General features: G+C 46.7%; 2 protein-coding genes across 2 annotated transcripts; both read left to right on the top strand.

Annotated features, from left to right (window-relative positions):
- Positions 1–12,201: 12,201 nt before the first annotated feature.
- CCNO (cyclin O) lies at positions 12,202–14,390 on the top strand. Its single transcript, XM_047072643.1, has 3 exons — positions 12,202–12,585; positions 13,201–13,386; positions 13,905–14,390. The coding sequence occupies exons 1-3, from the start codon at positions 12,202–12,204 to the stop codon at positions 14,388–14,390; spliced, it is 1,056 nt and encodes a 351-aa protein (XP_046928599.1).
- A 6,234-nt stretch (positions 14,391–20,624) lies between these two features.
- On the top strand, positions 20,625–26,619 carry MCIDAS (multiciliate differentiation and DNA synthesis associated cell cycle protein). Its single transcript, XM_047064760.1, has 7 exons — positions 20,625–20,741; positions 20,829–20,925; positions 21,104–21,195; positions 24,343–24,415; positions 24,981–25,204; positions 25,824–25,934; positions 26,179–26,619. Exons 1-7 carry the CDS (start codon positions 20,625–20,627, stop codon positions 26,617–26,619), a joined length of 1,155 nt encoding a protein of 384 aa, XP_046920716.1.
- The last annotated feature ends 433 nt before the right edge of the window (positions 26,620–27,052 follow it).

The following is a 27,052-nucleotide window of genomic DNA, read 5'->3' as shown; positions in this document are numbered from 1 at the left end:
AATTATCTGTCTTCCTCTGCTCTTCTACCCTCCTTGCACGCTCTCTCTCTAAAATAAAAAAATAATAGGGGCGCCAGTCCAACTTCGGCTTAGGTAACGATCTCGCAGTTCATGAGTTGGAGCCCCACATGGGGCTCTGTGCTGACAGCTGAGAGCCTAGAGCCTGCTTCCAATTCTGTGTCGTCTTCTCTCTCTGCCCGCCCCCCCATTCATGCTGTGTCTCTCTCAAAAATAAATAAAAGCTAAAAAAAATTTTTTTAAATAAAATAAAAAGTAATTTTAAAAAATAAAAATTAATAAAATTAAAAATTAAAAAAACAATTCTAAAATTTATAATGGAACAACAAATGACCCCAAAAGCCAAAACAATCTTGAGGAAAAAGAACAAAGCTGAAGGTCTTACACTTCCTGATTTCTAAACATTACAAAGCTACAGTAATCACAACAGCATGGTATTGGGATACCCAAGACAGACATATAAATCAACAGAACAGAATAGAGGGCACAGAAATAAATCCACACCTACATGGTCAAATGATATTCAAGAAGTGTGCCAAAACCAAACAATGGGGAAAGGATAGTCTCTTCAACAGAAGCTACTGGGAAAATTGGATGTCCATATGCAAAAGAATGAAACTGCACCCCATCTTACATCATACATAATAACAATCAATTCAAAATGGATGTGGGGCGCCTGGGTGGCTCAGTCGGTTGAGCGTCCGACTTCAGCTCAGGTCATGATCTCACGGTCTGTGAGTTTGACATCCGTGTCAGGCTCTGTACTGAATCTCAGAGCCCGGAGCCTGCTTCGGACTCTGTGTCTCCCTCTCTCTCTGCCCCTCCCCTGCTCATGCTCTGTCTCTCTCTGTCTCAAAAATAAATAAAACATTAAAAAAATTTTTTAAAATGGATTAAACACTTAAAGCAAGATTTAAAACTGTAAAGCTCCTACAAGAGATGTAAAGGGAAAGCTTCATAACACTGGTAATGGAAATGGTTTATTGGATAGGCCACTAAAAGCACAGGCAAGAAAAGCAAATACATCAAAGTAGAAAGTTTCTGCATGGCAAAGGAAACAATCAAAAGAGATAAAAGGCAACCTATGGTACAGGAGAAAATATTTGCAAGCCATGTATCTGAAAAGGGGTTAATATCCAAAATAAGTACTCCTACAACTCAATAACAACAACAACAACAACAACAAAACCCAAAAAACCCAACAACAAATAACCCTAAATTATCTGATTTTAAAAATGAGCAAAGGACTATGAATAGACATTTCTCCAAAGAAGATGTAAAATGACCAGTAAGTATATGAAAAGATGACCGACACCGCTAACCATAAGGGAAATGTAAATCAAAACCATAATGAGGTATCACTTCACACCTGTTAGGATGGCTATTTAGAAAATAATCACTGTTAGCAAGGATGTTGGAAGTGCAAACTTTGCACACTGATGGTAGGAAGGTAAAATGGTGCAGTTGCTATGGAAAACAGTATGGAGGTTCCTTAAAAAATTAAAAATAGAAACACCATATGATCTACCATCATTCCCACTTCTGGATATTTATCCAGAAGAACTGGAATCACCATCTTAAAGACATATTTATACTTTCATGTTTACTGCAGCATTATTCACAACAGCCAAGTAGAAACAACCTAAATGTTCAATGACAGATGAATGGATAAAGAAAAGGTGGTAAATGCATATCATGGAATATTTTTCAACTTTTAAGAAGAAGGGAATTCTGCAATATGTGACAACATGAATAAACATAGAGGACATTATGTTAAGTGAAATAAGCCAGTCACAGGACAAATACTGCATGATTCCACATACATGAGGTATCTAAAGTGGTCAAACTCACAGAAACAAAATAGAGTGGTGGTTGTTAGGAGCCGGGAAGGAGGAGAAATGCGGAGCTGCTATTCAATGGTATAAAGTTTCAACCACATAACATAAAAAAATTCTAGAGATCTGCTATACAACACTAATACCATATGTGTGTACTTAAAATTTATTAAGAGGGTAGATCTCACATGTGTTTTTCACCACAATAAAAAAAAAACAAAGGATATGAATAGGTTTTTTCCCCACAGAAGATACACAAGTGGCTAAAATTCATGGAAAGATGTTTAAGAGTGTTAATAATTAGAGAAATGCAAATGAAAACCCTAACGAGGTACTTCCTCACCACTACTAACATAACTAAAAAGGCAGACAATATCAAGTGTTGGTAAGAATTTGGAGAAAATGGACCCCCTCATACATTGCTGGAGGAATATATAATTGTGCAACCACTTTGGCAAACAGTTCCTCAAAAAGTTAATCAAAGAATCAATACATGGCCCAGCAGCAATTCCATTTCTAGCTATATACCCCAAAGAAATAAAAACCTATGTCCACAGAAAAAGCTGTACATCACCCAAAGAGCCAAAGCAATCTTGAGAAAGAAGCACAAAGCAGGAGATACCAAGCTGCCAGATTTCAAATTATACTACAAAGCTATAACAGTCAAAACAGTATGGTACTGGCAAGAAAAAAGACACACAGAGATCAATGAAATAGGACAGAGAGCCCACAAGTAAACCCATGTTTAGGAGGTCAAGATGCACTTGGGGCTTCATTGGTTGAGCATCCAACTTCAGCTCAGGTCATGATCTCATAGTTCATGAGTTCGAGCCCCGTGTCGGGCTCTGTGCTGACAGTTCAGAGCCTGGAGCCTGCTTCGGATTCTATGTCTCCTTCACTCTCTGCCCCTCCCTCCCTCCCTCCCTTCATGTCTTTCTCTCTCTCAAAAATAAACCAACATTTAAAAAAAATGAGAAGGTCAATTAATCTATGAGAAAGGAGACAAGAATATACCATGGGGAAAAGACAGTCTTCTCAGGAAATGGTTTTGGGAAAACTAAATAGCTACATGCACAAGAGTGAAAATGGACCACTATCTTACACCATATATGAAAACAAATTCAAAATGGATTAAAGACTTGAATGTAAGATCTGAAACCATAAAACTGCTAGGAAAAAACACAGGAAATAAACTTTCTGTCATTGGTCTTAGCAATAATTTTTTGACCAGTCTCCTGAGGAAAGGGAAACAAAAGCTAAAATAAAGAAATGAGATTATATCAAATGAAAAATCTTTTGGACCGTGAAAGAAACCAGTAACACAACAAAAAGGCAGCCTACTAAATGGGAAAAGATATTTTCCAATCATACATCTGATAAGGGGTTAATATCCAAACTATCCAACCAACCATTATAAAATGGGCAGCAGGGGCACCTGGGTGGCTCAGTCAGTTGAGCATCCCACTTCAGCTCCAGCCATGATCTTGCAGTTTGTGAGTTCAAACCCTGTGTTGGGCTCTGGACTGACAGCTCAGAGCCTGGAGCCTGCTTCAGATTCTGTGTCTCCCTCTCTCTCTGCCTCTCCCCAACTTGTGCTCTCTGTCTCAAAAATAAATCAACATTAAAAAAAATGTAAAGAAATGAATGTTACAGGAATGTATTCTCCAGAATACGGGAGAATTACGTTATAGTCTAGAATGCAATTCTAAAATACAATCTAGAATGCACAATGTCTGGAACAAATCAGATGCTTCCTAAGCAGTTCACATATATATGCCTCTAAGCTGAAACAGAAATAGCAGATATGGTAATAATACAGAAATGTGGGCCATAATGCTGAGGAACAGTGAGCATCTGTCAGTCTCTCCAAAGTACTAGGAAACACTGCTCCTGAAGGATACAACTTTAACATCCAGACTTGCCACATGGGAAGAAAATAAATTCAGCCACTCTATCCATTCATTTCAAACCCACATAGCTAAACACACTTAGAGAGTGGAGCCTGCCTCTCAACAGGGCACCTAACTTCCAACAGGGCAACCGAACTTGCTACTTGCTGAAAGCTTTTGTTAACTGCAGACCCTTGGTGGCTTTTCTCATAAATTCTAAGAAATATGTGACAAGGCAGCCCTCAACAGCTGCTCTGTTTTGATCTGCACCCTGTGATTTGACATTCAAGTAGCTGCATTACATATCATGTCCTTCAGCCTTCCCCTTTGTTGTTCTTCAATAGGACCAGCTTTGCTTTCCATTTAGGACAAAGGGTTATTTTACCACAGTCTAAAGATACTAATTGCTGCCCTCTTTGTTGTCTGTGTGGTAGGGAAAGAAAAGACATGATAGATCTTCCCTGTTTAACAGAGGAACCTGAGGTTATTTTAACATAGGATGCCCCACTGGACATTAAAAAGACCTTTCTGCAACCCGCAGCCTCATCATTTAAAATAATAAAAGTAACAATAATAAGCACAGAGATGTACTAGCTTTATCTTTCATGTGGTTGGGAAAAATTCACTGTGTACAGTGAGCCTACTTCAAATTCACGTCTTTGCCAATCACCTTGAGATAACTACTTCAGGAGAATTTAACTGTCCTTATCTAAACACTTGTAGGATTCCCTCCCCACCAGAAAACACTGCTCCCCAAACAAGGACATATCAATGAAGCAATATTTTGAGAAATCTCACTTAGGGAATGGATTTGCGCAACATTAAAAGAAAAAGACATTTTCACTTGTGAACATAAGCAGCACATGAGCATTGCTTTCCAAAAGGCATCCCTCACCATCTAACTGAAAATACTCCCCATTCACTCTCCAGGGCAGCACACTCAAATTGCTGCACAGACTTAATACGTGAGAGAGAGAGAGAGAGAGAGACAGACAGACAGACACAAAGCAAGAGCTGGGGACAGGTAGAGAGGGAGGGAGAGAGAGAATCTGAAGCAGACTCTGTGCTGTCAGTGCAGAGCCCAACACAGGGCTCCTATGACCTGAGCCCAAATCGAGGGTCAGACGCTTCACCGACTGAGCCACCCAGGCACCCCTGATATCGTTTACATTTTGTTCACTGTTTTACTTTCAGCCTCTCCTCTCCCCATTCTGTGCAAGCAGAGGCCTTGTGTATCCTATCCACTGCTGCAAACCTAGAGCAGTGCCCAGTACTTAGTAGGCACTTGTTAAATATTGTCTGTGAAATGGCAGAGACAGACAACTACAGTATGTAGGTACACTGATATTCTAGTAACAGATCTTTTTTTAAAGATCCTTTATTGGTTTGTCTTGGATCTACTAATTAATTTAAAATGCATGTTCACACCAAGAATGGAAGGTGGAAAGAAAGCTGAACATTTAAACAACCTATCAGTCACTGCTAAGGTACAAACCCAACCGTTTTTTTCCCCTCACTCTTCAGGTCAGCTTCCTTTATGAGACCATCTCTTCACTCTGAGCAAGGCTGCCAGATAACCAAATTTGTCCTCTCCCGACAATTTAAACTTGTTTATTCAGCACCAGTGCTCTCTGTGAGAAACTAAGTCAACTGTCACTTTCTCATGTCATCACCTGCTAAGAGGTGGCTGGTTCACAGAAATCAGATACACTCTGTGGTCATCACACTCCAAATGGCTTCACACTTCTCTTAGCCTTGAAGCCTTGCTTCTTTTTCCCTAGCTCAACTTGTGCCTCCTGGCACATGCTTGGGGTAGGGAACTCTGCCTGCCTTGCTAAACTGCACCACAGAGCCTCCAGGTTTATCACAAAAAGATCCAACCAGCTCTGACCCGCTGGGCTCCTCCATCTTTTGTGGACTCTGTTCCCTCAGCTTTACTCTTCTTTCTAAGCAGTGGCCCAAGGGTGGACTCAAAGCCTTTTCTTGGTTCTCGCTTAGCATTTAACGAACATAGAAGAGCATAAGGATGAATGTCCAGGCTAGAATCACAGACTTGGGTTTAAATCCTAGTTTTCTGCTTACTAGCTGTGTATCTTCAAGCAAGCACCTGATCCTCTCTAAAAATTCTCTCATTTGTAGAATTGGTAAAATAATTGTACCTCTTTCGTACGGTTGAAGTGATGGTTAAATGCTACAATAAATAAAAGTGCAACATAACAAGACCTAAGAAGTCACTGAATGCTGGCAATAACAAGGTCCTATGTGATCTGGCCCCATGACCTCTGCCACCTCATCTGCTGCTCTCCTTTTCACTCCTACTCCAGCTACACTGGTGTCCTTGCCGTTCCTCCACATGGCAGACCTGCTCATGCCTTGGGACCCCTGCATCACTATTTTCTCTGGCTAGGATGCTACCCCCTCAGATGTCCACATGGCCAACTCCCCCATTTCCTAGAGTTCTCTGCCCAAATTTTTCCAGTGAACTTTATCTAACTAATGTATTAAATAACGCAATCTACCTGTGGCACTCCCCATGTGCCAGTCCCTGTATTGCTTGTCTCTCCGGGCACTTCCATCCCTATAAACTCCATGAAGACCAGGATATTTGTCTGTTCCGTTCACTGATATATAATCCAACTTCCAAAAGAACAGTTTCACTTACGAAGCTACAAAACTTTGCTCCCGGAGTACACAGGCCCTGTTCTACTCTATCCACTCTTTCTATGTTCACATATAATAGTGATCACCATTTTTCAGGACTAACCTGGGTTCCCTGTTTTCTAACTTCCAGACCACATGCATATGAAAAATGCTATTTTTGAAACAGATTACACATAAATATAGTTCAAAATTCAAAAGATCATGACAGTGTATAGCAGGAAGACCCTCTCTCTCTTATTTCTGTCTCCCAGGATTTCTTCCCAAAGGCAGTCAATGTTACCAGTTTTTTGTGTATCTTTCCAGAGAGATTCTATGCATATATAAACATATATGTAGATATTCTCCTTTTTTTTACACAAGTGACAATATATTTGACATACTGCTCTGTACCTTGCTTTATTTAACACTGTATTTTGAAAATTCTTCTACATCAGTCCATAACCATCTACCTCATTCTTTTTTTTTTTTAATTTTTTTTTTAACATTTATTTATTTTTGAGACAGAGAGAGACAGAGCATGAATGGGGGAGGGTCAGAGAGAGAGGGAGACACAGAATCCAAAACAGGCTCCAGGCTCTGAGCGGTCAGCACAGAGCCCGACGCGGGGCTTGAACCCACGGACCGCGAGATCATGACCTGAGCTGAAGTCGGACGCTTAACCGACTGAGCCACCCAGGCGCCCCCTTTTTTCTTTTAAGTAGGCTCTACAACAAGGAGCCCAACTTGGGGCTTGAACTTACCATCCTGAGATCAAGACCCGGGCTGAGATCAAGAGTTGGATGCTTAACCAACTGAGTCACCCTGGTGCCCCCTGCCTCATTCTTTTTAACAGCTGCATAATATTTTGTGTTTTAGATGTCCCTTATTGAAGACAATCAACGTTTTGCTTTTAACAAGGATATTGTGATAAACACCTTTTTATAAAGTAATTTTGCACTGATGCAGAATAATTATCAAGGAGTGGAAATGCAGAGTTAAAGATTATGTACATTTTAAATCTTTACAGATCTTGCCAAATTGTCTTCCAAAATGGCTGTACCAATTTACACTCTCACCAAAAACTTGAGGTCTATTTCCCTAAATCCTCTTACCAAATGTTTGAACTTTTATCAATCAGATTATGTACAATATAGTATCTCATGATGGATTTAGCTTGCATTTTTCTTGTTATGAGTGAATCATGGAGGACTGTTCCCTCCTGACACCTTGGATCTACATGGGCAATTCTACCATCTAAAGGGAAAGGACCAAAGAGAGCATCAGGCTATCACAGTCTGAAGAAAAGCTTTCAAGGCCCACTGAAGCAAGTCACTTAGTCTCCCGTATTTCAAAAGAGCTGGGGCCTGAAGTGGCCCCAAACAGAATGGTACTTTGCTTACTACTCTTTTACTTCTTCTCAATGTCCAATTCTTATCATATATGTAGGTATATCAGCAAAATTATGGCAGTTATTATTTTCCTCAGCCACATTGGATACCAGAAATTCACTTCTCTGACTTCAAGTATCCTAAACACTTTCCAATTTGGGCACTTAACTACATTAATAGAAAACAGTCTTTAGTAAATTTAATTTTTAGTGACCAATATAAATTTTAGTGACTTAAAATCAAAAGTGAGCTCAAGGATCTTGAGGTGCCAACAAAATAGTTCACATATCTGGTACCAACCCCAACCCACCTACTCTGTTTGCTAAACAAGGTATTGTTAGTAAATGCATTCCTCCTACCTCAATCACTGTCCAAGCCCTGGGGCAGGATGAGGGTGGGGGTTTTTCATTGAAGATGAAGTGCCAAACTGGAAAAAAATAAAACAAGGTAACTTTAGTTCTATTATATTAATACTCTCTTGTGGGTTCCAAAACCACACCTGAAAATAAGCAGGGTCAAATCATGGTTAATCAACCTTCATTATAGAAGCCTGGGCTTAATTAGGTCCTACATCTTTTTTTTTGTTTGTTTGTTTAATGTTTGTTTATTCATCTTGAGATAGAGGTGAGAGAGAATCTCGAGCAGGCTCCACATTGTCAGCACGGAGCCCAATGTGGGGCTTGAACCCATGAGCTGTGAGATCATGACTTAAGCCAAAATCTAGAGTAGGACACTTAACTGACTGAGTCACCCATGTGCCCCTAGGTTCTATGTCTTTAAAGTATTTTAGATCTACCTAGTGCCTTTAAGGTGCATTGCACCCAGGTCTCAAATTAGAAAAGAGAAATTAATTTTAAAGACTCCTCATAAGAAAAATAAAAAGCCCTTAACTTGGACCATATTGTTCATACCACAAATACTGCATCTAAATGGCCTCCAGTCTTTTTCCCTACAATCCATTTTCCACACATCAGCCAGAATAATCTTTTAAAACAAAAGACAGGGGCGCCTGGGTGGCGCAGTCGGTTAAGCGTCCGACTTCAGCCAGGTCGCGAGACTTCAGCCAGGTCACGATCTCGCGGTCCGTGAGTTCGAGCCCCGCGTCGGGCTCTGGGCTGATGGCTCGGAGCCTGGAGCCTGTTTCCGATTCTGTGTCTCCCTCTCTCTCTCTGCCCCTACCCCGTTCATGCTCTGTCTCTCTCTGTCCCCCAAAAAATAAATAAACGTTGAAAAAAAAATTTTTAAAACAAAAGACAGATTTTCTCTCTTTGGATTAAGACCTCTTCAGTGGCTTCAGGTAAAGTCTTTAGCATTTAATGTACCTTCAAGACACTGCATGACCTTACTGTTGAAATAGTATCATGTTGATTATGGAACAGGGAGCCAGGCTGAGTTTGAATCCTTGTTCTACCCTTTACTATCTGTGGGACCTTGGCCGAATTAATTTTCCTCTTACTCCTCAATTTTCTTATCTATAAAATGAGGACAATAATAGAATCTATCTCATAGAGTTGTCGTGAAGATTAAATACTATAATAATATTCATATGGATCATAACACAGTACCAGACATACAAGTTTTGGGTCAGTATTAACGATTATCTCACTTTTTCTCTCCCTTACAACTCTGTGTTCCAGCCATTCCTTATCAGGTAGACCCTAGAATGTTACAAGAGCCATAATTTCAGACCTTCCAACATCCTATTCCTTTTTGTGGGGAATTGTCACCCAAATCCCTCTTCTCTTCTTTCAAGCCGCCCACCTTCTGTCTTAGCTTAACCATCACTTGCATGGGAAACCTTTCCAGACCAGGTCAATTAGCTCTACCATGGGCTCCATGATACCCAGATGGGGCTGCCAGATGTTATAAGGCCCAGTTAAATTTGAATCTCAGATAAACAATAATCTTTTAGTTTAAGTATGACCCACAAAATATCTGGATATCAGATAAATAACAATCTGTCAGTATAAACGTGTCCCATGCAATATTTGAAACAGACTCATGCTAAAATTTATCTGACACTTCATTTTAACTGGGTGTCCTGTATTTTATTTGTCAAGCCTACACCCAGGAGATCCTCTATCACAATAATTTTTGAAATGTGACAAGTGGTTCTTTGTTTCTCCCACTAGAGTGCCAGCTCTGTGCCGGAAGGACCCCGGAAACTTTTTTCTTTTCTTAAGTAATATCTACACCCAACTTGGGGCTCAACTTGAGATTAAGAATTGCATGCTCCACCAACTGAGCCAGCCAGGCACCCCAGGACTCATGAAGCCCTCATAGCTGTCTTAGACCTGGCATCACAGACAGTCCGCAAATACCAAGGAATATATCACCCATCAGTACAAAGCTCAGGTACTGCCTGTTGGGAGTTAACTACAGACACTAGCCTCACATCCACAGGTGGATAAAATGACCCTTCTGCTTTTTCACAATATCTCCAGGGTGATATTGACTTCCCAATGAAGGCTTTAAGGTGACCCCCCTACTTCATGTTCAAAAAGGACTTTGAGTTTTCACTTATTTCACTTGACTCTCAAGCCAAGTATTAACAACCACATTTAACAAATGAGGAAACAGAGGCTCAGAGAATGTAAACAGCTAGCCCAGGATGACCAATAAATGGGAGCAACAATATTGACCCTAGAAGTTGACTTTGTGCTCCTTCCACTGTACCAAATGGCCATCTGGGCTAATGAGAAGGCTCAGAATTCCTAGGTCCTTCCTCCTCATCCAGAAAGCTTCTCAAGGAAAAAGTCTGACATCTGAGCCCTCTCCACAGATTTAACTGCTCCTCCCATAATGGTCCCCCAGCAAAAGCTTGAGAGAAGACAACAAGTCCTAGCACCTGTATCTTGAAAGACCGGTAATTCTTACCTCATCTCTCAAGTTACAAATGACACTGTTTAGGTCTATAACTAAAGACCTTGCTCAGAGTTACAGGGAAATAGGAGTAAAACTTACCAGAACCCCAAATCTGTCTCTTTTCTCTTTCCTGCATCTCTACGAGTCAACACCCCCACATGCAACTAAATTTCTAGGGACAGGGATTTAAATTTGATTATACACATTTCTCTGCTTTCTTCTGACATGAGGTGGGAATGGCTCAACCTGCTCTTGCCTTACCTAGCAACCTCACTTCTTGGAGTTCTTCTGGAAAGTTCATCAAACTGAGGGTTGTGGGTTTTCTGCCACTGAGAAATGCCTACAAGGCTGACTAGATGCTACTTGTGCCCCTTTTCCTCAGGATACGAGCCCCTTAGGAAGGTTCTCTCAGGCAGAAGACTCCAACTTCTACCAGGACAGGAAGCTAGGAACCAAACCAGCAGTGCCCTGAGGAAACTGCCGCATCCAGTCTAGTCTTTCCTGCCTGGGAACTCCGCTTCTGGTTCCAGCTTTATTTTTTTGAGCTTCTGAAGGAGCAAAAACGGAGAGCAGGGAATAATCAAGGAGGATTGAGCTGCTCCGGGGAGCGGGTTAGAAGCTAATGACATAAAACAGAAAAGGCCGTGAGCAATTCGATCAAGCTAGCAATGCAACCCTCCAACCATGTTATGTTCGTAACAGCTCCAGTTTACTTGGTTTGGAGTGGCAAGGGCGGAGCAAATGTTATATGACTGCAAATCGGCAATCGGAGGTTCGCGGGGCACTTTTTCTGGTTGATTTCAGCACTATTGCCTGCCTGGCTGGCTGGAGTAGCTCCCAGATACGTAGCGCAGAGGAACCTGAGGAGGCTCTGCTCCCCGAGAGCGGCGCAAAGAGGGATACCCGGGTCCTGGGGTCCCGCCTAAAAAAAAAAATTACAAACGCAGTCGAATTAGAATTACTGCTTGTATGGGTTACTAAGAAAACTCCTGTGCTGACAGGATTCTAGTTGGAGCCTTCGTTTGGAGTTCGGAAGCTAATTTTTGCAAAATTACCAACCTGGATTAGAGGCTGCGTAGAAAGCGCTAGCATGTACGAGATTATCCGGACCAGGACTCGGCGACAGCCGCGGAATCTTTTTCCCGGAGCAATTGAGCCCCTGGGCGGTACTTGGCGCCGTCTCGGCCAGGCCACCGCCCCGCCCCCACCCTTGGAGGCGCGCACTGCTCCAGCTGCGAACCTGGGTTACCTGGGTAACGCAGGACGCGCGCGGAGCTAGGAACTCTCCGCGGGTGCGCTCACACTCGAGTAGCTCCTCCTCTCCCTTGCGGGCTGCGCAAGCCGGACGCTGCCAGCCGCTCGCTCAGAAGCGGTTCTTTAGCCGGGAAAACTCGGCCTCGTGCCGCTCAGTAATCAGCCAGTGAGAAGCCAGGGGTGTGGTAGAGGGCAGAAGCCCGCCGAGTACTTAGGGCCTCGCCGCCGATTTCGCCAGCCTATTTCGCACTTTCTTGAGGACCTTCGGTTCCCCGCAGGTGGGGAATCACCGAGCGGCCACCAGACTGCATAATGGTGACCCCCTGCCCCACGAGTCTCGTGAGCCCCGCCGCCCGGGCTAGGAGGCGGGACGACCAGAACCTCCGCGCCCCGGTGAAGAAGAACAGGCGCCCACGTCTCCGTAGGAAGCAGCCGCTGCAGCCACTGAGCCCGTGCCCACTCCCCGGAGACTCCGGTGTTTGCGACGTGTTCGAGTCCCCCAGCTCCGGATCTGATGGTGCAGACAGTCCCGCAGCTTCCGCGGCGCTAGGCTGCAGCCCCCTACCTGCTCCTGCCCAGCAGTTGGAGCAGCTAGATCTACAGACCTTCCGTGACTACGGTCAGAGCTGCTACGTCTTCCGCAAGGCGAGGGAGAGCCACTTCCACCCGCGGGAGTCGCTGGCGCGGCAGCCACAAGTGAGGCGCTGGTAGAGCGAGCTCCCCACCGCCTCTCCTCTTGCTCTTTCTTCTGCTGTCTGCTCTCCGCAGCGCCCCCGCCCGCGCTCACGGAGGTTCTCAGTCCAAGCCGGAAGGGGCTTTGGAGGACCGGGCCACCGTCCTCATTTTACAAATGGAGAAGAGTGGGGCCTAGATGGCTTAAGTGACTCGTCCGAAGTTTCCATACTGGTTAGCGGGGACACGGTAGAATGCAGACGAGTCAAGAAAGTTTCTAGGCTCGAGTAAGGACTCCTCCCGACCCCGGGCAAGCTATTTAACAATTCTGAGCTTGTTTCTTAATCTGAATAGTAGGGGCCCCTTCCTCTGACTGAATTGATCTGAGGATTACACAAGGTAATGTGTATACACACGCGGCCCGAGGGCCAGGTACGAATGTGAGCATTCCGGCCCCTTGCCCGTCCATTGCTCTCTGCGCAGCAGCGCTGCCCAGTTTTTCCCCAGTTACCAGCGCATTTATGTTTCTCCTTTGTGCCTTCCTCCAGGGAAGCTCCCTAGGTTTCTTTGGCTGGTCCCTGACGCAGACCTTCTTTGCGCTAGGCTCAGCCGGTCCTCCCCCCACCTCCCTCCCGGCAGGTAACGGCGGAATCCCGCTGTAAGCTGCTTAGCTGGCTGATCCCCGTGCATCGCCAATTCCGTCTCTCCTTCGAATCGCTGTGCCTGGCGGTGAACACTCTGGACCGCTTTCTTACCACCACCCCTGTGGCTGCAGACTGCTTCCAGCTGCTGGGGGTCACGTCCCTGCTCATCGCTTGCAAACAGGTACTTGCACACGGGGTCTTAGGGGACTGCCAAACTCTTGGCCACTCTCTGGTCACCACCCGGCTTTCCAAGTGCACACGACTTAGTGCTGGGCTTTCTGAATAAATTTTGTTAAACATTTCCAAACGTATGCACCCCACAGCTTTAACTTGACAGTTTTCCCCCACCCCCAACCAACAGTCCTTTCACCCCGCCCCCAAAGAAATAGGCTGAAGTCAGTCCCAAGAGTAAGTCCCAACAGCTCTTGGTAGCCTTGTTATTCTAGGCCCCCCGGGGGGAAAAGTCTTTAAAACTTCTCAAATCTTTTTTTAGCTGGACTACTGTCCAGTTAGAGAAACTAAGCTGGAACTATACCCCAGGTGATTAAAGGGGAAGTAACGCAGAGGTGACGGCCCAGCTATCTCGCTGGAAGGGATGGGGGACAGAGGGAGTGCTGGTTTTCTCCGGGATTTCATACGGGGGTGGGCGTCCGGCCCTGGATGCTGCTTTGCAGGGTCTGAACGCCCCTGTATTAACAGGTGGAGGTGCACCCGCCACGCGTGAAGCAGCTCCTGGCCCTGTGCTGCGGTGCCTTCTCCCGGCAGCAACTCTGCAACCTCGAGTGCATCGTGCTGCACAAACTGCACTTCAGCCTCGGCGCACCGACCATCAGCTTCTTCTTGGAGCATTTCACTCACGCCCGCGTGGAGGCCGGGCAGGCTGAAGTCTCCGAAGCCCTGGAGGCACAAGCCTTGGCCCGCGGCGTGGCGGAACTGAGCCTGGCCGACTATGCCTTCACCAGCTATACTCCCTCCCTGCTGGCCATCTGTTGTCTGGCGCTGGCCGACCGTATGCTCCAGCTCCCGCGCCCGGTGGACTTGCGCCTAGGCGGGCACCCTGAGGCTGCACTGCAGGACTGCCTGAGCAAGCTGCAGCTACTGGTGGCCATAAACGAAACCTCCCTGACTCACATGCTGCCCTTCCAGATATGCGAGAAGTGCAGCCTGTCCCCGAAATTGAAATGAAAGAGACCTTTGGTTTCCTTTTTTATCCTAGCCCAGCTGCTGGACCTCTCTCATTGCTTTGAAGGAGTACAGTTTTGGCCCACAGAGGGGTTCAGGGCTCCTACTTGATCACGAGGTCATCCTGCAGGTTGCAAATAGTGTAGCATCTCCTTGTTTATTTATTTTCCTAAGAGCACATGAGAGACCCGAGTTTTTCCCCAATAAAAAGACTATCTGTGTTGGTTTGTCTGAATGCTAGGATTGCCCGTGTTATCTCAAGGGAAGGAAGGTGAAAGCAGTTGGGGAATAGAGGCTGTCCTTAACGATGGAAGGGTCCTGCCTCCCTTCAGTCCACTCTGTAGTTAGCATACCTATGTGGGAACACCAGGTCTGAGGGTCCCTTATAGGCCTGTATCCTGTGACCCTCTTATGAGGCTGAGGACTGCTCATTCCCAGAGGTCCAAAGGGAAGGTGGGATGTGAACTTGAATAGAACCCACAGCAGGCCATGCTGTCTGGAGGGGCTGGGGTGCAGAGGATGCCCAGCTGGCAAGCTTTGGTGACTATACATGCCCATGAACTAGGGTAAAGCAAGAGCTACCCTGGCAAGTAACAGATGTTGGGAATGAAGGCATTGCAGGCAGTTGTGACCACTATAAATACGGCCCATTTACCCTGCAATCACTTGGTTCAACAATTCACATATGTCTTACACCTGCTGCATGTGAGCCCAGGATAACAATGACATAGTAATCGTGGCTATCATTCAGTGCTTAAATGGACCAGGCACTGTGTTCAGCATTCATTATTTTAATCCTCCAATACTATGAGGCTGAGTTGATTATCCCATTTTCCATAGAAGAACACTGGCCCACAGGGTGGGTAAAGAATAGTAGAGGAACCAGGATGTGAAGGCAGTTGATTGGACTCCAGAGTCCCACCCTCAGCCACACTGCTCAACATCCCCCACTTAGAGGTTTGTGGAAATGCTCAAAAATAAAACCCCTTCTTCCTGAGGTAGGAGTGAGACAAGTTATCTACTCAGTGTCTTCCATTCAATAGAAACTATATAGGGGCCCCTGGGTGGCTCAGTTGGCTAAGCCCCTGACTCTTGATTTTCAGCTCAGGTCATGATCTCAGGGTGGTGGGATCAAGCCCCGAGTTGGGCTCTGCGCTGGGCATGTAGCCTGCTTAAGGTTCTCTCCTGCTCTACCTCTCTGTCTCTCTAAAAACAAAGAAAGAAACTACAGGGACCATAGCTAGAGAGCCAGTACAGTCCCTGCCTCCAGTCCTGTTACAAGCATCATTTTACAAGTAGGGAAACTGAGTCAGAAACGAGACTGAGGCTTGCTGGAGTTAACTCCACAGCTGTCTTACCATCTTCATTCTCACTGAATCTGTTGGAGGCCCAGAATCTCAGTTCTGTCAACTCCAGCAAATGTCTTAACCTCTCTGAGCCTGACAATCTTGACACCAAATGAGATCCTGAGGTAGTATAAAATAGTGATTAGACAAGTGGGCTCTGGAGTCAATTTGCTAGGTGACCTTGAGCAAATCTCATCTCTGTGCCCAAGTCTCATCTGTTGAATTAGAAGAAACAATAACCTATTTGGTAGGATTGGAGTATGGATTTAAATAGACTTCAAAAAAATTTTTTTAAACACTTATTCATTTTTGAGAAAGAGACAGAGTGTGAGTGGGGAAGGGCAGAGAGAGGGAGACACACAATCTGAAGCAGGTTCCAGGTTCTCAGCTGTCAGCACAGAGCCCGACTTGGGGCTCAAACCCATGAACCATGAGATCATGACCTGATCCGAAGTCGGACGCTCCGCTGACTAAGCCACCCAGGAGCCCCTGGAGTATGAATTTAATGAGATGTTCCATACAAATCCCCCTGCACAGGTCCTGGCATACAGCAAATCTTCAAGAAATGAAGGCTGGTGGCAGCTGGTACAAAAATGGGGAGTGGTTTACACAGAGGGGGGGAAAAAACTTGGAGAAAGAAATAGAAGGCAAATATGGGAAAATGTTAATATTGGAGGTGAACATACTGCACTGTTTTTTAAAATTTTTCTGTATCATTAAAAAAACTTAAGTTTTGGGGGAATAAACTCAGTTTAGAACTTAGAATCAATTTAAATGTATGACAAATTTGCATAAATGAAAAGCAAACAGCGCAAAGCAGATTTGGAGAAACTACCTTGTACGTGTTTTCACAAGCATCCTCCACATCCTCTCCAGTACTAGGAGCACTTACTCTGAGCTCTTCAGATCCCTTCTCTGCCTCCAGGAACTTTCTCAGTGATAGGGAAATGGTGATCCCCAAGCTGTTTAAGGAAAAGCTGGTCTGTGATGCTGAAAAGGAAAATCATATCATCTGATTCAAGTCCCAAAATATCTAGAGCCCTCAGTCGGGGCTATTAAAGGTGGAGGTAGGGCCACTGGCTCTTCTACAAAAGAGTGACTTTGGGGAGAAGTTGTTTTTACTCCATCACTCAGCCAACATTGATATGGGTGAGTTGGTGCCAGAATCATCTAGATTAGGAGTCACATATGCATGCTATTCCAGCTCTTTTTGCCACATTTTTGTGTACAATGGTTCTATTTTTATACTATGCTTTGGAACTCACTGATGAAAAATGAGTGTATTCAGCAAAATCTGGGATTGGTCTCCATGTGTAGAGATCTCCCCAAAATGCAATACTAAGAGCTCTCCTACTCCTCTTACAGATTGGGAAGTTGGATAGGGACGGAGGATGGACTGGCTAGTGACTAGGCTACTCAGGAACCAGAAGAACCAGGACTAGGTTGTGGGAGGCTAGAGGTGCAGCTGAAAAGCTTCCTTAAAACAACAGCAATAATATTAACTTACAAGCACTAGTTGCATGACATAAATGATCTCATCTTCATAGCACCTCTTTGAAGTCAGTGTTATGCTTTTCCTTTAACAAAAAAGATTGTATTTTTTAAAGGAATCTCCACACCCAACGTGAGTCTCAAATTCATAAGCCCAGGATTAAGAGTTGCATGCTCCAACTGACTGAGCCAGCCAAGTGCTTTTCCTAAAGATCTGGGATTCAATGATCTGGTGGATCCTGGTTCCAACCCTCAGGCACTCTGACCCTAAAGCCAGAGCTCCTCTCCATCAGCGATACCACACCAACTCCACCTGCCTAACCTCACCTCAACTGGGTCCCCACATCTATAGATGGGTGAAAAAAGTCTCTAAGTCTATTCTAATTCTACTATTGTAGAATCATCTCCATTAGTATAAGGGATGTCTTTATTAACCCAGATAATAGATGCAAATAAAAAGGATTATGCCACCTCAAAAGAAGATTTTCACTAATATTAGTCCGTATAAGACATAAACAAGGTATGGTCAACTAATCTTCAACAAAGCAGGAAAGAATATCCAATGGAAAAAAAACAGTCTCTTCAATAAATGGTGTTGGGAAAACTAGATGGCAACATGCAGAAGAATGAAAGTGGACCACTGTCTTACACCAGACACAAAAATAAATTCAAAATGGATGAAAGACCTAAATGTGAGACAGGAAATCATCAAAATACTGGAGAAGAACACAAGCAGCGACCTCTTTGACCTCAGGAGGAGCAATTTCTTACTAGATATGTCTCCCCTGAGGCAAGGGAAACAAAAGCAAAAATGAACAATTGGGACTTCATCAAGATAAAAAGCTTGCACAATGAAGGAAACAACAAAAATGAAAGGCAGCCTATGGGATGGGAGAAGATATTTGCAAATGACATATTGGATAAAGAGTTAGTATCTAAAATCTATAAAGAACTTATCAAACTCAACACCCAAAAAACAAATAATCCAGGGGCACCTGGGTGGCTCAGTATTTTGAGTGTCCGACTCTTGATTTTGGCTCCGGTCATGATCTCAGGGTCATGTGTCTTGTGTTCCACACTCAGCATGGAATCCGCTTGAGATTCTCTCTTTCTCTGCCCCTCTCCCTGGCTCATGCTCTCTCTCTAAAATAAAAACAAAACAAAAAAGACCCAAATAATCCAGTTAAGAAATGGGCAGAAGACACATATTCTTTGGATATCTTTCCAAAGAAGATATCCAAATGGCTAACAGATACATGAAAAGATGCTCAACATCACTCATCATCAGGGAAATACAAATCAAAATCATGATGACCTACCACCTCACACCTGTCTTGTCTAACGACAAGAAATAACAGGTGTTGACCAGGATGTGGAGAAAGGGGAACCCTCTTGCACTGTTGATGGGAATGCAAACTGCTACAGCCACTTTGCAGAACAGTATGGAGGCTCCTCAAAAAGTTAAAAATAGAACTACCCTATGATCCAGCAACTGCACTACTAGGTAGTTACCCAAAGGATGCAAAAATACAGATTTGAAGGGGTGCATGCACCCAGATGTTTATAGCACCATTATCAACAATAGCTAAACTATGGAGAGAACCCAAATGCCTACCAAATGACGAATGGATAAAGAAGATGTGGGGTATGTGTACATATTGGAATATGATTCAGCCATCAAAAAGAATGAAATTTTGCCATTTGCATTGAGGTGAATGGAGCTAAATTTCATTATGCTAAACAAAATAAGTCAGAGAAAGACAATACCATATGATTTCACTCATGTGGAATTTAAGAAACAAAACAGATGAACATATGGGAGTGGAGAAAAAGAGAGGGAAACAAACCTTAAGAGACTTTTAAAGATAGAGAACAAACTGAGGGTTGATGGAGGGAGGGAGGTGGGGGATGGGCTAGATGGACATTAAGGAGGGCATTTGTTATGATGAGCACTGAGTGTTATATGTAAGTGATGAATCACTAAATTCTACTCCTGAAAACAATATTGCACTGTATGTCAACTAACTAGAATTTAAATAAAAATTTGAAAAGGAAAAAAAAAAGATACAAACAAGGTGCCCAATGGGAGGTTACAAAAATAATTTTATTTATTTATTTATTTTTTAATTTTTTTTTCAACGTTTATTTATTTTTGGGACAGAGAGAGACAGAGCATGAACGGGGGAGGGGCAGAGAGAGAGGGAGACACAGAATCGGAAACAGGCTCCAGGCTCGAGCCATCAGCCCAGAGCCTGACGCGGGGCTCGAACTCACGGACCGCGAGATCGTGACCTGGCTGAAGTCGGACGCTTAACCGACTGCGCCACCCAGGCGCCCCATAAAAATAATTTTAGATGATTGTTCAAATTGGATAGATATGAGTGGTCCTGACAGAGATCCCCTCACCCAGGAATTTAGAGACGCCCCTTCCTGGGAGAGGCTTGGGGCTGGGGAAGGGCAGCCAAGACTTCCCAGAGCAAGCAATGTCAGCAGTACAGAGAACGTCCAAATGTGCCGTGGACAGGTGGACAGATAAGCCCTTGGGGGAGAAAGAGACTAGGGTTTTAGGGGATTTTGGATCGTCCAGTGTGCCATTTTCAGAAACGGGTGGAGAATTTGTAGATGTCGCTTTTCCTTTATTGACGCTCTTTTAAAGGCTATATCCAGACTTCTCTGCCTCGGAAGGTGTGGGGCAAGGTATACAGAGTATCAGGCCCAGAGAAAACACGTGCAAGTCGGTAAATCAAGACCAGAAGTGCGCCCCCAGCCTTGGGGGAAGGGTCTTCTTTAATGCAGGGGCAGTTCTGGGGAGTCCTGCCATAATTCTACACCCCCACCAAATCCTACAGGGCGGTCTGGCTTTGGCGAGTGTCACTCTGCGTTTATTTCGTGCCTTATGGTTGGGGTGGGAAGAAAATGAAGTAAGAATCATTAACTTCTCCATCTCTGCTGCCCAAAAGCCGGAAGGCGGTGCCCAGTTAGGGACCAGTGGGGTTCCTCCGCCCTCATTCCCTCCCTTCCTCTGGCACAGCCGGGAGGCTGCGGCGCCAACGCTCACCAAAAGGGCGCTCGCGGGCCGGGGCCGCGCGCTCGCAGCTCCCAGGGGAAGCCTCGTTGCCAGGTTAGGTTTAACGCCTCCGCCCGCGCGCAGATTGTCACGGGCCGAAGGCGCCACCTCTGGCGCTCAGGCGCGAGCCGCCCCTCCCGCTCGGCGAGTCTTCCCTCTCCACTCGGCCCTCCCTCCACACCTCTACAGCTACCCCTCGCCTCCAACCCGGCCACGCGCCTTCCCCTACTGGCGCCAGGCGGAGCGCTGAGTTTAGGTCGCCAACTCAGCCCCTGTCGCCGCCTCCGAATAACCGGCACCTGGCTCCTGGGCCGAAGCGGCAGGGGAGGCAGGATGCAGTCGTGCGGGGGCGCCGCGGCGGGACGCCGAGCCTTCGACAGCATCTGCCCCAACAGGATGTTGGAGCTGCGGGGCCGGCCTTTCAGCAAGCCCGGGAAGCTGGAGAAGAAGGTGGGGCTGCGGGCCGGTGCCGGGCAGGGTCCGTATGCTCCGGGTCCCCGGGGCTGATCCATGCTCACCGTTTCTGTGTCCGGCTAGTTCGCCCCTCCGCGGAAGTTCTTGCCTGGTTGCAGCGGCGGCAGCCCAGTGTCGGTCTACGAAGATCGGCGGGACGCGGAGCTCTCTGCGCTGCCAGGTGAGCCCAGTGGCTCCCGCGCGATCCCTCGTGTTCCCCAAACCGGGTGGGTGGGGCACGCGTGGCTGGGAAGCGCTTTTCTTCCCGGGGCCCGGATGTCCTGGCGGGGATGCCAGCGGCGAGACCTGGCCGGGAGGTTCAGGGTCCGCCGCGCGTGTCTCCGGTTCTACCCGCGCAGCGCTCACCACCATAGACCTGCAGGACCTCGCCGACTGCTCCTCGCTACTCGGGTCCGACGCGCCGCCTAGTGGTGACTTGGCTGCATTGCAGGTATCTCCCCTCACTCTGGAAGCCGAACAGCCCCGATTCCGACTCAGGAGTCAAGGGTTCGTTTTCCGCAAAGGCTCATCTCAAGTGGGGAGCGCAGGCACGTTTGGTTAGTGGGGGCAGACGTAGTGCTGGAATCTCAACCCCAAGGACCGGAACTTCTTCCTGTCTCGTAGTCCGTGGCGACGGCCGTATTCTCAGAGCTGCTCTGACCAACCTGGAACAGAGGGGCTCACTTGGAGGACTACCCTCCTGGGAAGGGGTCTCCCGTTCTCCCCATCTTTTCCCTGGAGCTGTGTGACAAAGCAATGTGGAGATTGCGCACTGAGGAACCAGGCGAGTAGGTGGGAGCAAATTTAAGAGCTGGGTACCTGGTACCTGCCCTGTCAGTGCCCCCACATTCCCTTCTTGGCTATTCACTAACAGTTTTCATTCCCTGGGTATCTAAGGAGTGTGAAGATTGGAGGATAACTACTCGATCAAGACTGGAAAAGACGAAAAGAGTTTACATTTAGGGGAAGAGGGACCAAGTTCAAAGAACTCTGGAAGAAATCTGACAGAAAACGTTCCTCTTTGCAGAGATGGCCCTTCAGCAATTGGGCCCTTTATAAAAGGCATTTTCTCCCCCTGCAAAGGCTCGTGTCACTTACCCTCATTGGGCAAAGAGGTATTTTGACTTTTTTTTTTCCTCGAAAACCTATTTTCTTCCTCCCATCCGACTTCTACCACTTGTCAGGGGTAGATGATGGAGCCTCCCAGCACTGGTGTCTGGGAAGCCAGAAGCCTGCTTGGCTCATCAATGGGATAAGAAGTGCCCAGATACAGGAAAAGTGTCGGTTCCAGCTTCCTGGCAGCAGGCCCTTGGCACATGGGGTCCGTGGGGAAATGCCCAGCACTGAACATTCCAAAAGATATGACCACCTCCCAGAACCGAGGTTAGTGGTGGAATACAGCTTTCCAGGCTTCCCCTAAGTGCCTTTGGAATTGGGTTAGAGCCCAGAAGGACTCAGGGTAGGTGACCACTGAGAGCAGAGATTGTTAAGGCAAGTGGTGAGAGTGGGCATTGCCCTGTAGACGGCATTTTATTTTTTTCTTTTTATATCTGGATGCCCAAATAAGGAAAGACAAAACTTGAGCATCTTTCAACTGACCCAGAGGCCCAATCACTCCCTTATTCCAACATGCTTATTTTGCAAGTAATGAAAACCAAGCAGGATCTTGTTGAATTTTTGCTTGAGTATTCACAACTTAAATTTTACATCATGTTGTGTATTAACCTCTTCCCCCATCCCACCCGCTGCCATTGTAGTTTGGGAAAATGCCAGATTTGTATTTAATTGGGAAGGTAGGATTCAAAGTTTCAAGCACAGAGCTCCTACCAGATGAACCAAGAGGTCCAGAACTTTTCCTGGAGAAGACAGAGCTGGTACAGAAAGAAAGAGACCACTTAGAGGAAGATCCCCTGGGAAGACTCTGGGCAGTGCACATTCAGGTCAAATTTCCTAGCCCCCTTCCTGCTGGGTAAGGTGAACAGAGAGAGGAAGCTCTCTAGAAGTATTTGATGTCCAGAATCAGCCAAGGACCTGGGAAAGCATGCAAGGAAGCATTTCCTGGGCTCCAATTTTCCTGTTGGCCTCAAGTCTCCTCGTGGTAAGATCTTTAGCTGAATCTCTACTAAGAGGAGGACCTTTCCACCCTTGGAAAATGAGTCTGGTTTCAGTTGAAGCAGCTCCTTCAACCAGGACAGAATGTTTCAGGATTTGTCTGAGCCCTTTCTAAGCTACTTTGCCCCATATAGCCTCAGTTCCCAACTGGTGCTTCAGGCCTACTGGATTGAAGTTTTCCTCCTTGAGGAAAGCTGATACTTGTACTTTCTTTGAGATGAGGGCCAGACTAGGTTCCTCTTCTCAGCAATATTTGAATAGTAAACAAAAGCTTTGGGGAGATGAGTATGATTAACCCAAAGGAATCAATCAATAATAGTGGAATCAATAGAATAGATATTTCTTATGGGCATATTAGATACCTTCCCTCACACCATGTGCCTTGAGAGCCTTCTTTCCTCTTCTCCAGTGCTGTGTTCATTGGAAGCCAGGCTCTCCTTAAAAAAGATGAAAGCTAGGGGCAGTGAGGCATAGAGGAAAAAAGACTGAAATAGTCACCATCATTCTCTCCGGTTACATTTCAGAGTTGGATGACTTGGGGCAATTCAATTTCTCTGAGCTCGAGATTCTTTATCAAAGGGGTTGGAGTCACTTCCTGGGCCCTGCCTGCTTCCTACATTGGTGTGGAAATTAACATAGGGACTCTGTGTAAAAGAGTTTGTCAACTCTAAATGTCCACGAATTAAGGGAATAAGAATGTTTAGGGGCTGCCAGCCGCGCAGGCACCTTGCAGGAACCAGGTGTCAGGATGTTGGGGATGCATCACACTGTAAGGGAAAGTAAACTTCTTACTGAGAAACAAAAGAGCAATAGAGTCCACACTTGCGTGCTGAACAGAAACAGTTTCCATACCATCCCTGCCCCTTCTTCATAGCCTACCTTTCCCTCCCTTATGGGGAGAAGGTGGTTTAGCTGTGACCGAACCTTGGCGGGATATATAGCCTCAAGTTATTTCTTTGGAGACACTCCACGCTGTAGGGTCTTGGGAGGAAAGACGGAGCGAATGCACACCCGCTCTCTTATCTTAGGGCACTAGCTCTGTGGCGGGTCGGAGGTAAGTTGAACTGAGGTGCAGAGGGAGCTGGAAGAACTCAACGGGCCTCACGGAGACAGCTGGTTGTCTGGTGGAGGGCCAATGAGGCGGCTCAGGGGCAGCGGGCTGCAGGAGGTGGGGACGGGGGCAAGACGATGCGCGAGGAAGGACCCACGCCTCAAACAGCCTGCACAGTTTCGGCGCTCTTCGGAATCCTCTGGAGCCGGGTCTCTGCTTCGAGTCACCCGCTCCCCACCATGACAGTGCAAGCCTGCTGGATTCCAAGCCTGGAATGGGGCTTTGATTTTCAGGTATGAGGCTTGGCTGCGAACATACGAGAGGGCGTGCAGACCCGCTGCCAAGCCCGGGAGGACAACACTCGGTCTGGAACGAGTTTCAGACCTGCTGGAATTGACATTAACTAGTTTACACCTCCGTTTTTTTTTTTTCCAGAACCAGTCCCTGCAAACTGCTGCGGACTTTGATCTGCAGGATTTCAGAGACACAGTGGATGATCTCATTGCAGGCAAGTTCGGTCTCCTTGCAGTTAAATAAAGGAGTCAGAGGTGTTCCCCCACTCCGCAAATCAAACTAGTTCAGATTTCGGTTTCGTGGTGGCGAAGGCGGTAAACCCAGCACCTGTCGACGTCGTCAGTAACTCCTCAATGGGTCAGGCCCTTGCGTATTTATGAGACTTCACCCTTCCTCACCGAGAAGATGAATCGCTGCATCTCTAGAGCTTTCTCAGCTTGTCGGTTTGAGCTCTGGGAGAGGGAGCCCTACGCTGTGATGTGGTCAGGGAGAGGCTGGGTGACAAGAGTGTACAGAACAGCGGACCGGTGTGACTTCGGGCAGGTTTGTCTTGGCCACGGTGGCGATTCTATTCAGATCAGCTCAACAGGCATATATTGAGTGCCTGCTGTGTAGGAGGAAGATATCAGAAAGGGCCTGGGAATCGTGGGGATTGCAGAGTGAGGGGTGCTTTACTTAACAAGGTCTTCCCACAAATCCTACATCCGGAGTGGCGTCTTGTCCCTGTAGCTAGCTGGGCACGCGTCTGAGGCTGCAACCTAGCTCCCACTCTTCCTCAGACTCATCCTCTTTGATGTCGCCTCCTCTGACCGGCGGAGACTTTCCCTTCTCTCCTGGCAACGTGTTGCCATTTGGGCCCTGTCTCTCTCCGCCGCTGGACCCAAGGGCACTGCAGTCACCGCCTCTGCCCCCTCCAGACGTGCCCCGGCCGGAGCAGTACTGGAAGGAAGTGGCCGACCAGAACCAGAGGGCATTGGGGGACGCACTCGTTGAGAATAACCAAGTAGGGACACTGGGCTGGCTTCCAGGAATCCTGGGGTGGGGACTGGGTATGGAGCTCCCGGCGGAAGTGGGGGTGGCAGGAGCTGTCAGGTGTCCCTCCGTGAGGTAAAACCAGTGGATGGGCGGGGCGAGGGCTTCACAGAACTGCGATTGCTCCAGGGCCTCTCCTGTTTCCAACCGCAGTAAGTGGGAATAATCCTGCCAGACACCAGTATTTAGTGCAGCATTCCTATATGCCTGATATTGTGCTTATCCATTTACTTTCTCTTCCCATTTAATACTTACAATCACTGAACAAGATAGTAGTCCCATTTCTCAGATGAGGAACCTGAGGAATAGGAAGATTGAACTTCAGAGGCAGAACCTGGATCTGCTTGTTGCCCAAGTTCGTCCTCTTCACCACCACAGTACACGGAGGATCAAGATACATTTTGTCCAAGTGCTTTGTAAAACAAACAAAAGTCAAATAAACAAAAGCGATTATTATTCTCACCAGTGTAAATGCCCTTCGGCCCCCAGTTCCAGATTAGATGTTAGACCCCTGGTATAATTCATGCAGAGTATACAGATGAGACCGACCACAGTGGCCTACCTCTTAATGTTTGGGTCTCCTCCTGCAGCTGCACGTGACGCTGACCCAGAAGCAGGAGGAGATCGCCTCGCTCAAAGAGCGGAACGTGCAACTGAAGGAACTTGCCAGCCGGACCCGGCACCTGGCCTCTGTGCTGGATGTAAGTGGGGTGCGGGAGTGTGGGTCATTGCAGGACGTCGGAAATGTTCCTGTGCACCCCTCCCCCAGTCCCCAGAATTGGGACCCAGAGTTGGGAGACAGGTGGAGGCTGCTGGGAGCTTGCTGAGCCACTGGCAGCTTGCATCGGAGTCCGCGGAGTTCGAAAGGGACCCAGGTCTTCTTTGCGCACCCCGCACCAAGGGAGTCCGGCTTGCCCCAGCTTGGCGCCCCTCCATCTTTTGTAGAAGCTGATGATCACGCAGTCCCGGGATTGCGGGTCGACAGCCGAACCCTTCCTGCTCAAGGCGACAGCCAAAAGGAGCCTGGAGGAGTTGTTCAGTGCTGCGGGACAGGATTGCGCGGAAGTGGACGCCATCCTGAGGGAGATTTCCGAGCGCTGCGATGAAGCGCTGCAGAGCCGCGACCCCAAGCGGCTCCGGCTACAGCCGGAGCCCGCGAGTAGGGATGACATGCCAGGGAACCTCCACGGCACCTTCCGGGGGCTGCGCACAGAGTGCAGCCGGAGCGCGCTAAACCTGAGCCGCAGTGAGCTAGAAGAGGGTGGCTCCTTCAGCACCCCCATCCGCAGCCATAGCACCATCCGCACCCTCGCTTTCCCCCAGGGCAATGCCTTCACCATTCGGACCGCCAACGGGGGATACAAATTCCGCTGGGTCCCCAGTTGAGTTGGGATGATGTTCCCCCAAACACTGCCCTGTATCCGGACTGAAGCGCCTGGAGGCTAATTGGGAGGCTAATTGGGAACTGTTTCCCGAACCTGGCTTCAGAAGAACTCCCTCTGCTGGGCGAATGCCACCCTGAAACTTTTTTTTCAGACACCAAAACGTCTCGATAATGATGTCCTGCACAGTCCTGGTATAAAACACTGTATATTCCCTTCCCTTCCACAGTGTGTGCTGTATGTGTGCGTGTAAACACACATATAAATCTCAATTTTAAAAGTATTTATTTTAGTAGCTTTGAATTATGTACTTCTAGAGCTGGAAAGGACTTAGAAATCACTTAGCTATTTTATATTTGTATAATGCCCTAGTTTTATAAGATGGGAAAGGAGCCTGTAAGAGATTAAGTAATTTTCTATAATAAGAAGCATTATTG

This window comes from Lynx rufus, unplaced genomic scaffold (genome assembly GCF_022079265.1).
Source record: "Lynx rufus isolate CCGP_SWC_20201006 ecotype Redwood Valley unplaced genomic scaffold, mLynRuf1.p SCAF_1, whole genome shotgun sequence".
NCBI lineage: Eukaryota > Metazoa > Chordata > Mammalia > Carnivora > Felidae > Lynx > Lynx rufus.
Note: the sequence above shows the minus strand (reverse complement) of the source record. Positions and strands in the feature narration are given on the sequence as shown.

Coding starts and splice junctions, on each gene's coding strand:
- CCNO (XM_047072643.1), top strand. CDS start 12,202: ATGGTGACCCCCTGCCCCACGAGTCTCGTGAGCCCCGCCGCCCGGGCT. Junction 12,586..13,200: donor CGCTGGCGCGGCAGCCACAA/GTGAGGCGCTGG, acceptor CCCTCCCGGCAG/GTAACGGCGGAATCCCGCTG. Junction 13,387..13,904: donor TGCTCATCGCTTGCAAACAG/GTACTTGCACAC, acceptor CTGTATTAACAG/GTGGAGGTGCACCCGCCACG.
- MCIDAS (XM_047064760.1), top strand. CDS start 20,625: ATGCAGTCGTGCGGGGGCGCCGCGGCGGGACGCCGAGCCTTCGACAGC. Junction 24,416..24,980: donor AGTGGATGATCTCATTGCAG/GCAAGTTCGGTC, acceptor ACTCTTCCTCAG/ACTCATCCTCTTTGATGTCG. Junction 25,935..26,178: donor ACCTGGCCTCTGTGCTGGAT/GTAAGTGGGGTG, acceptor CATCTTTTGTAG/AAGCTGATGATCACGCAGTC.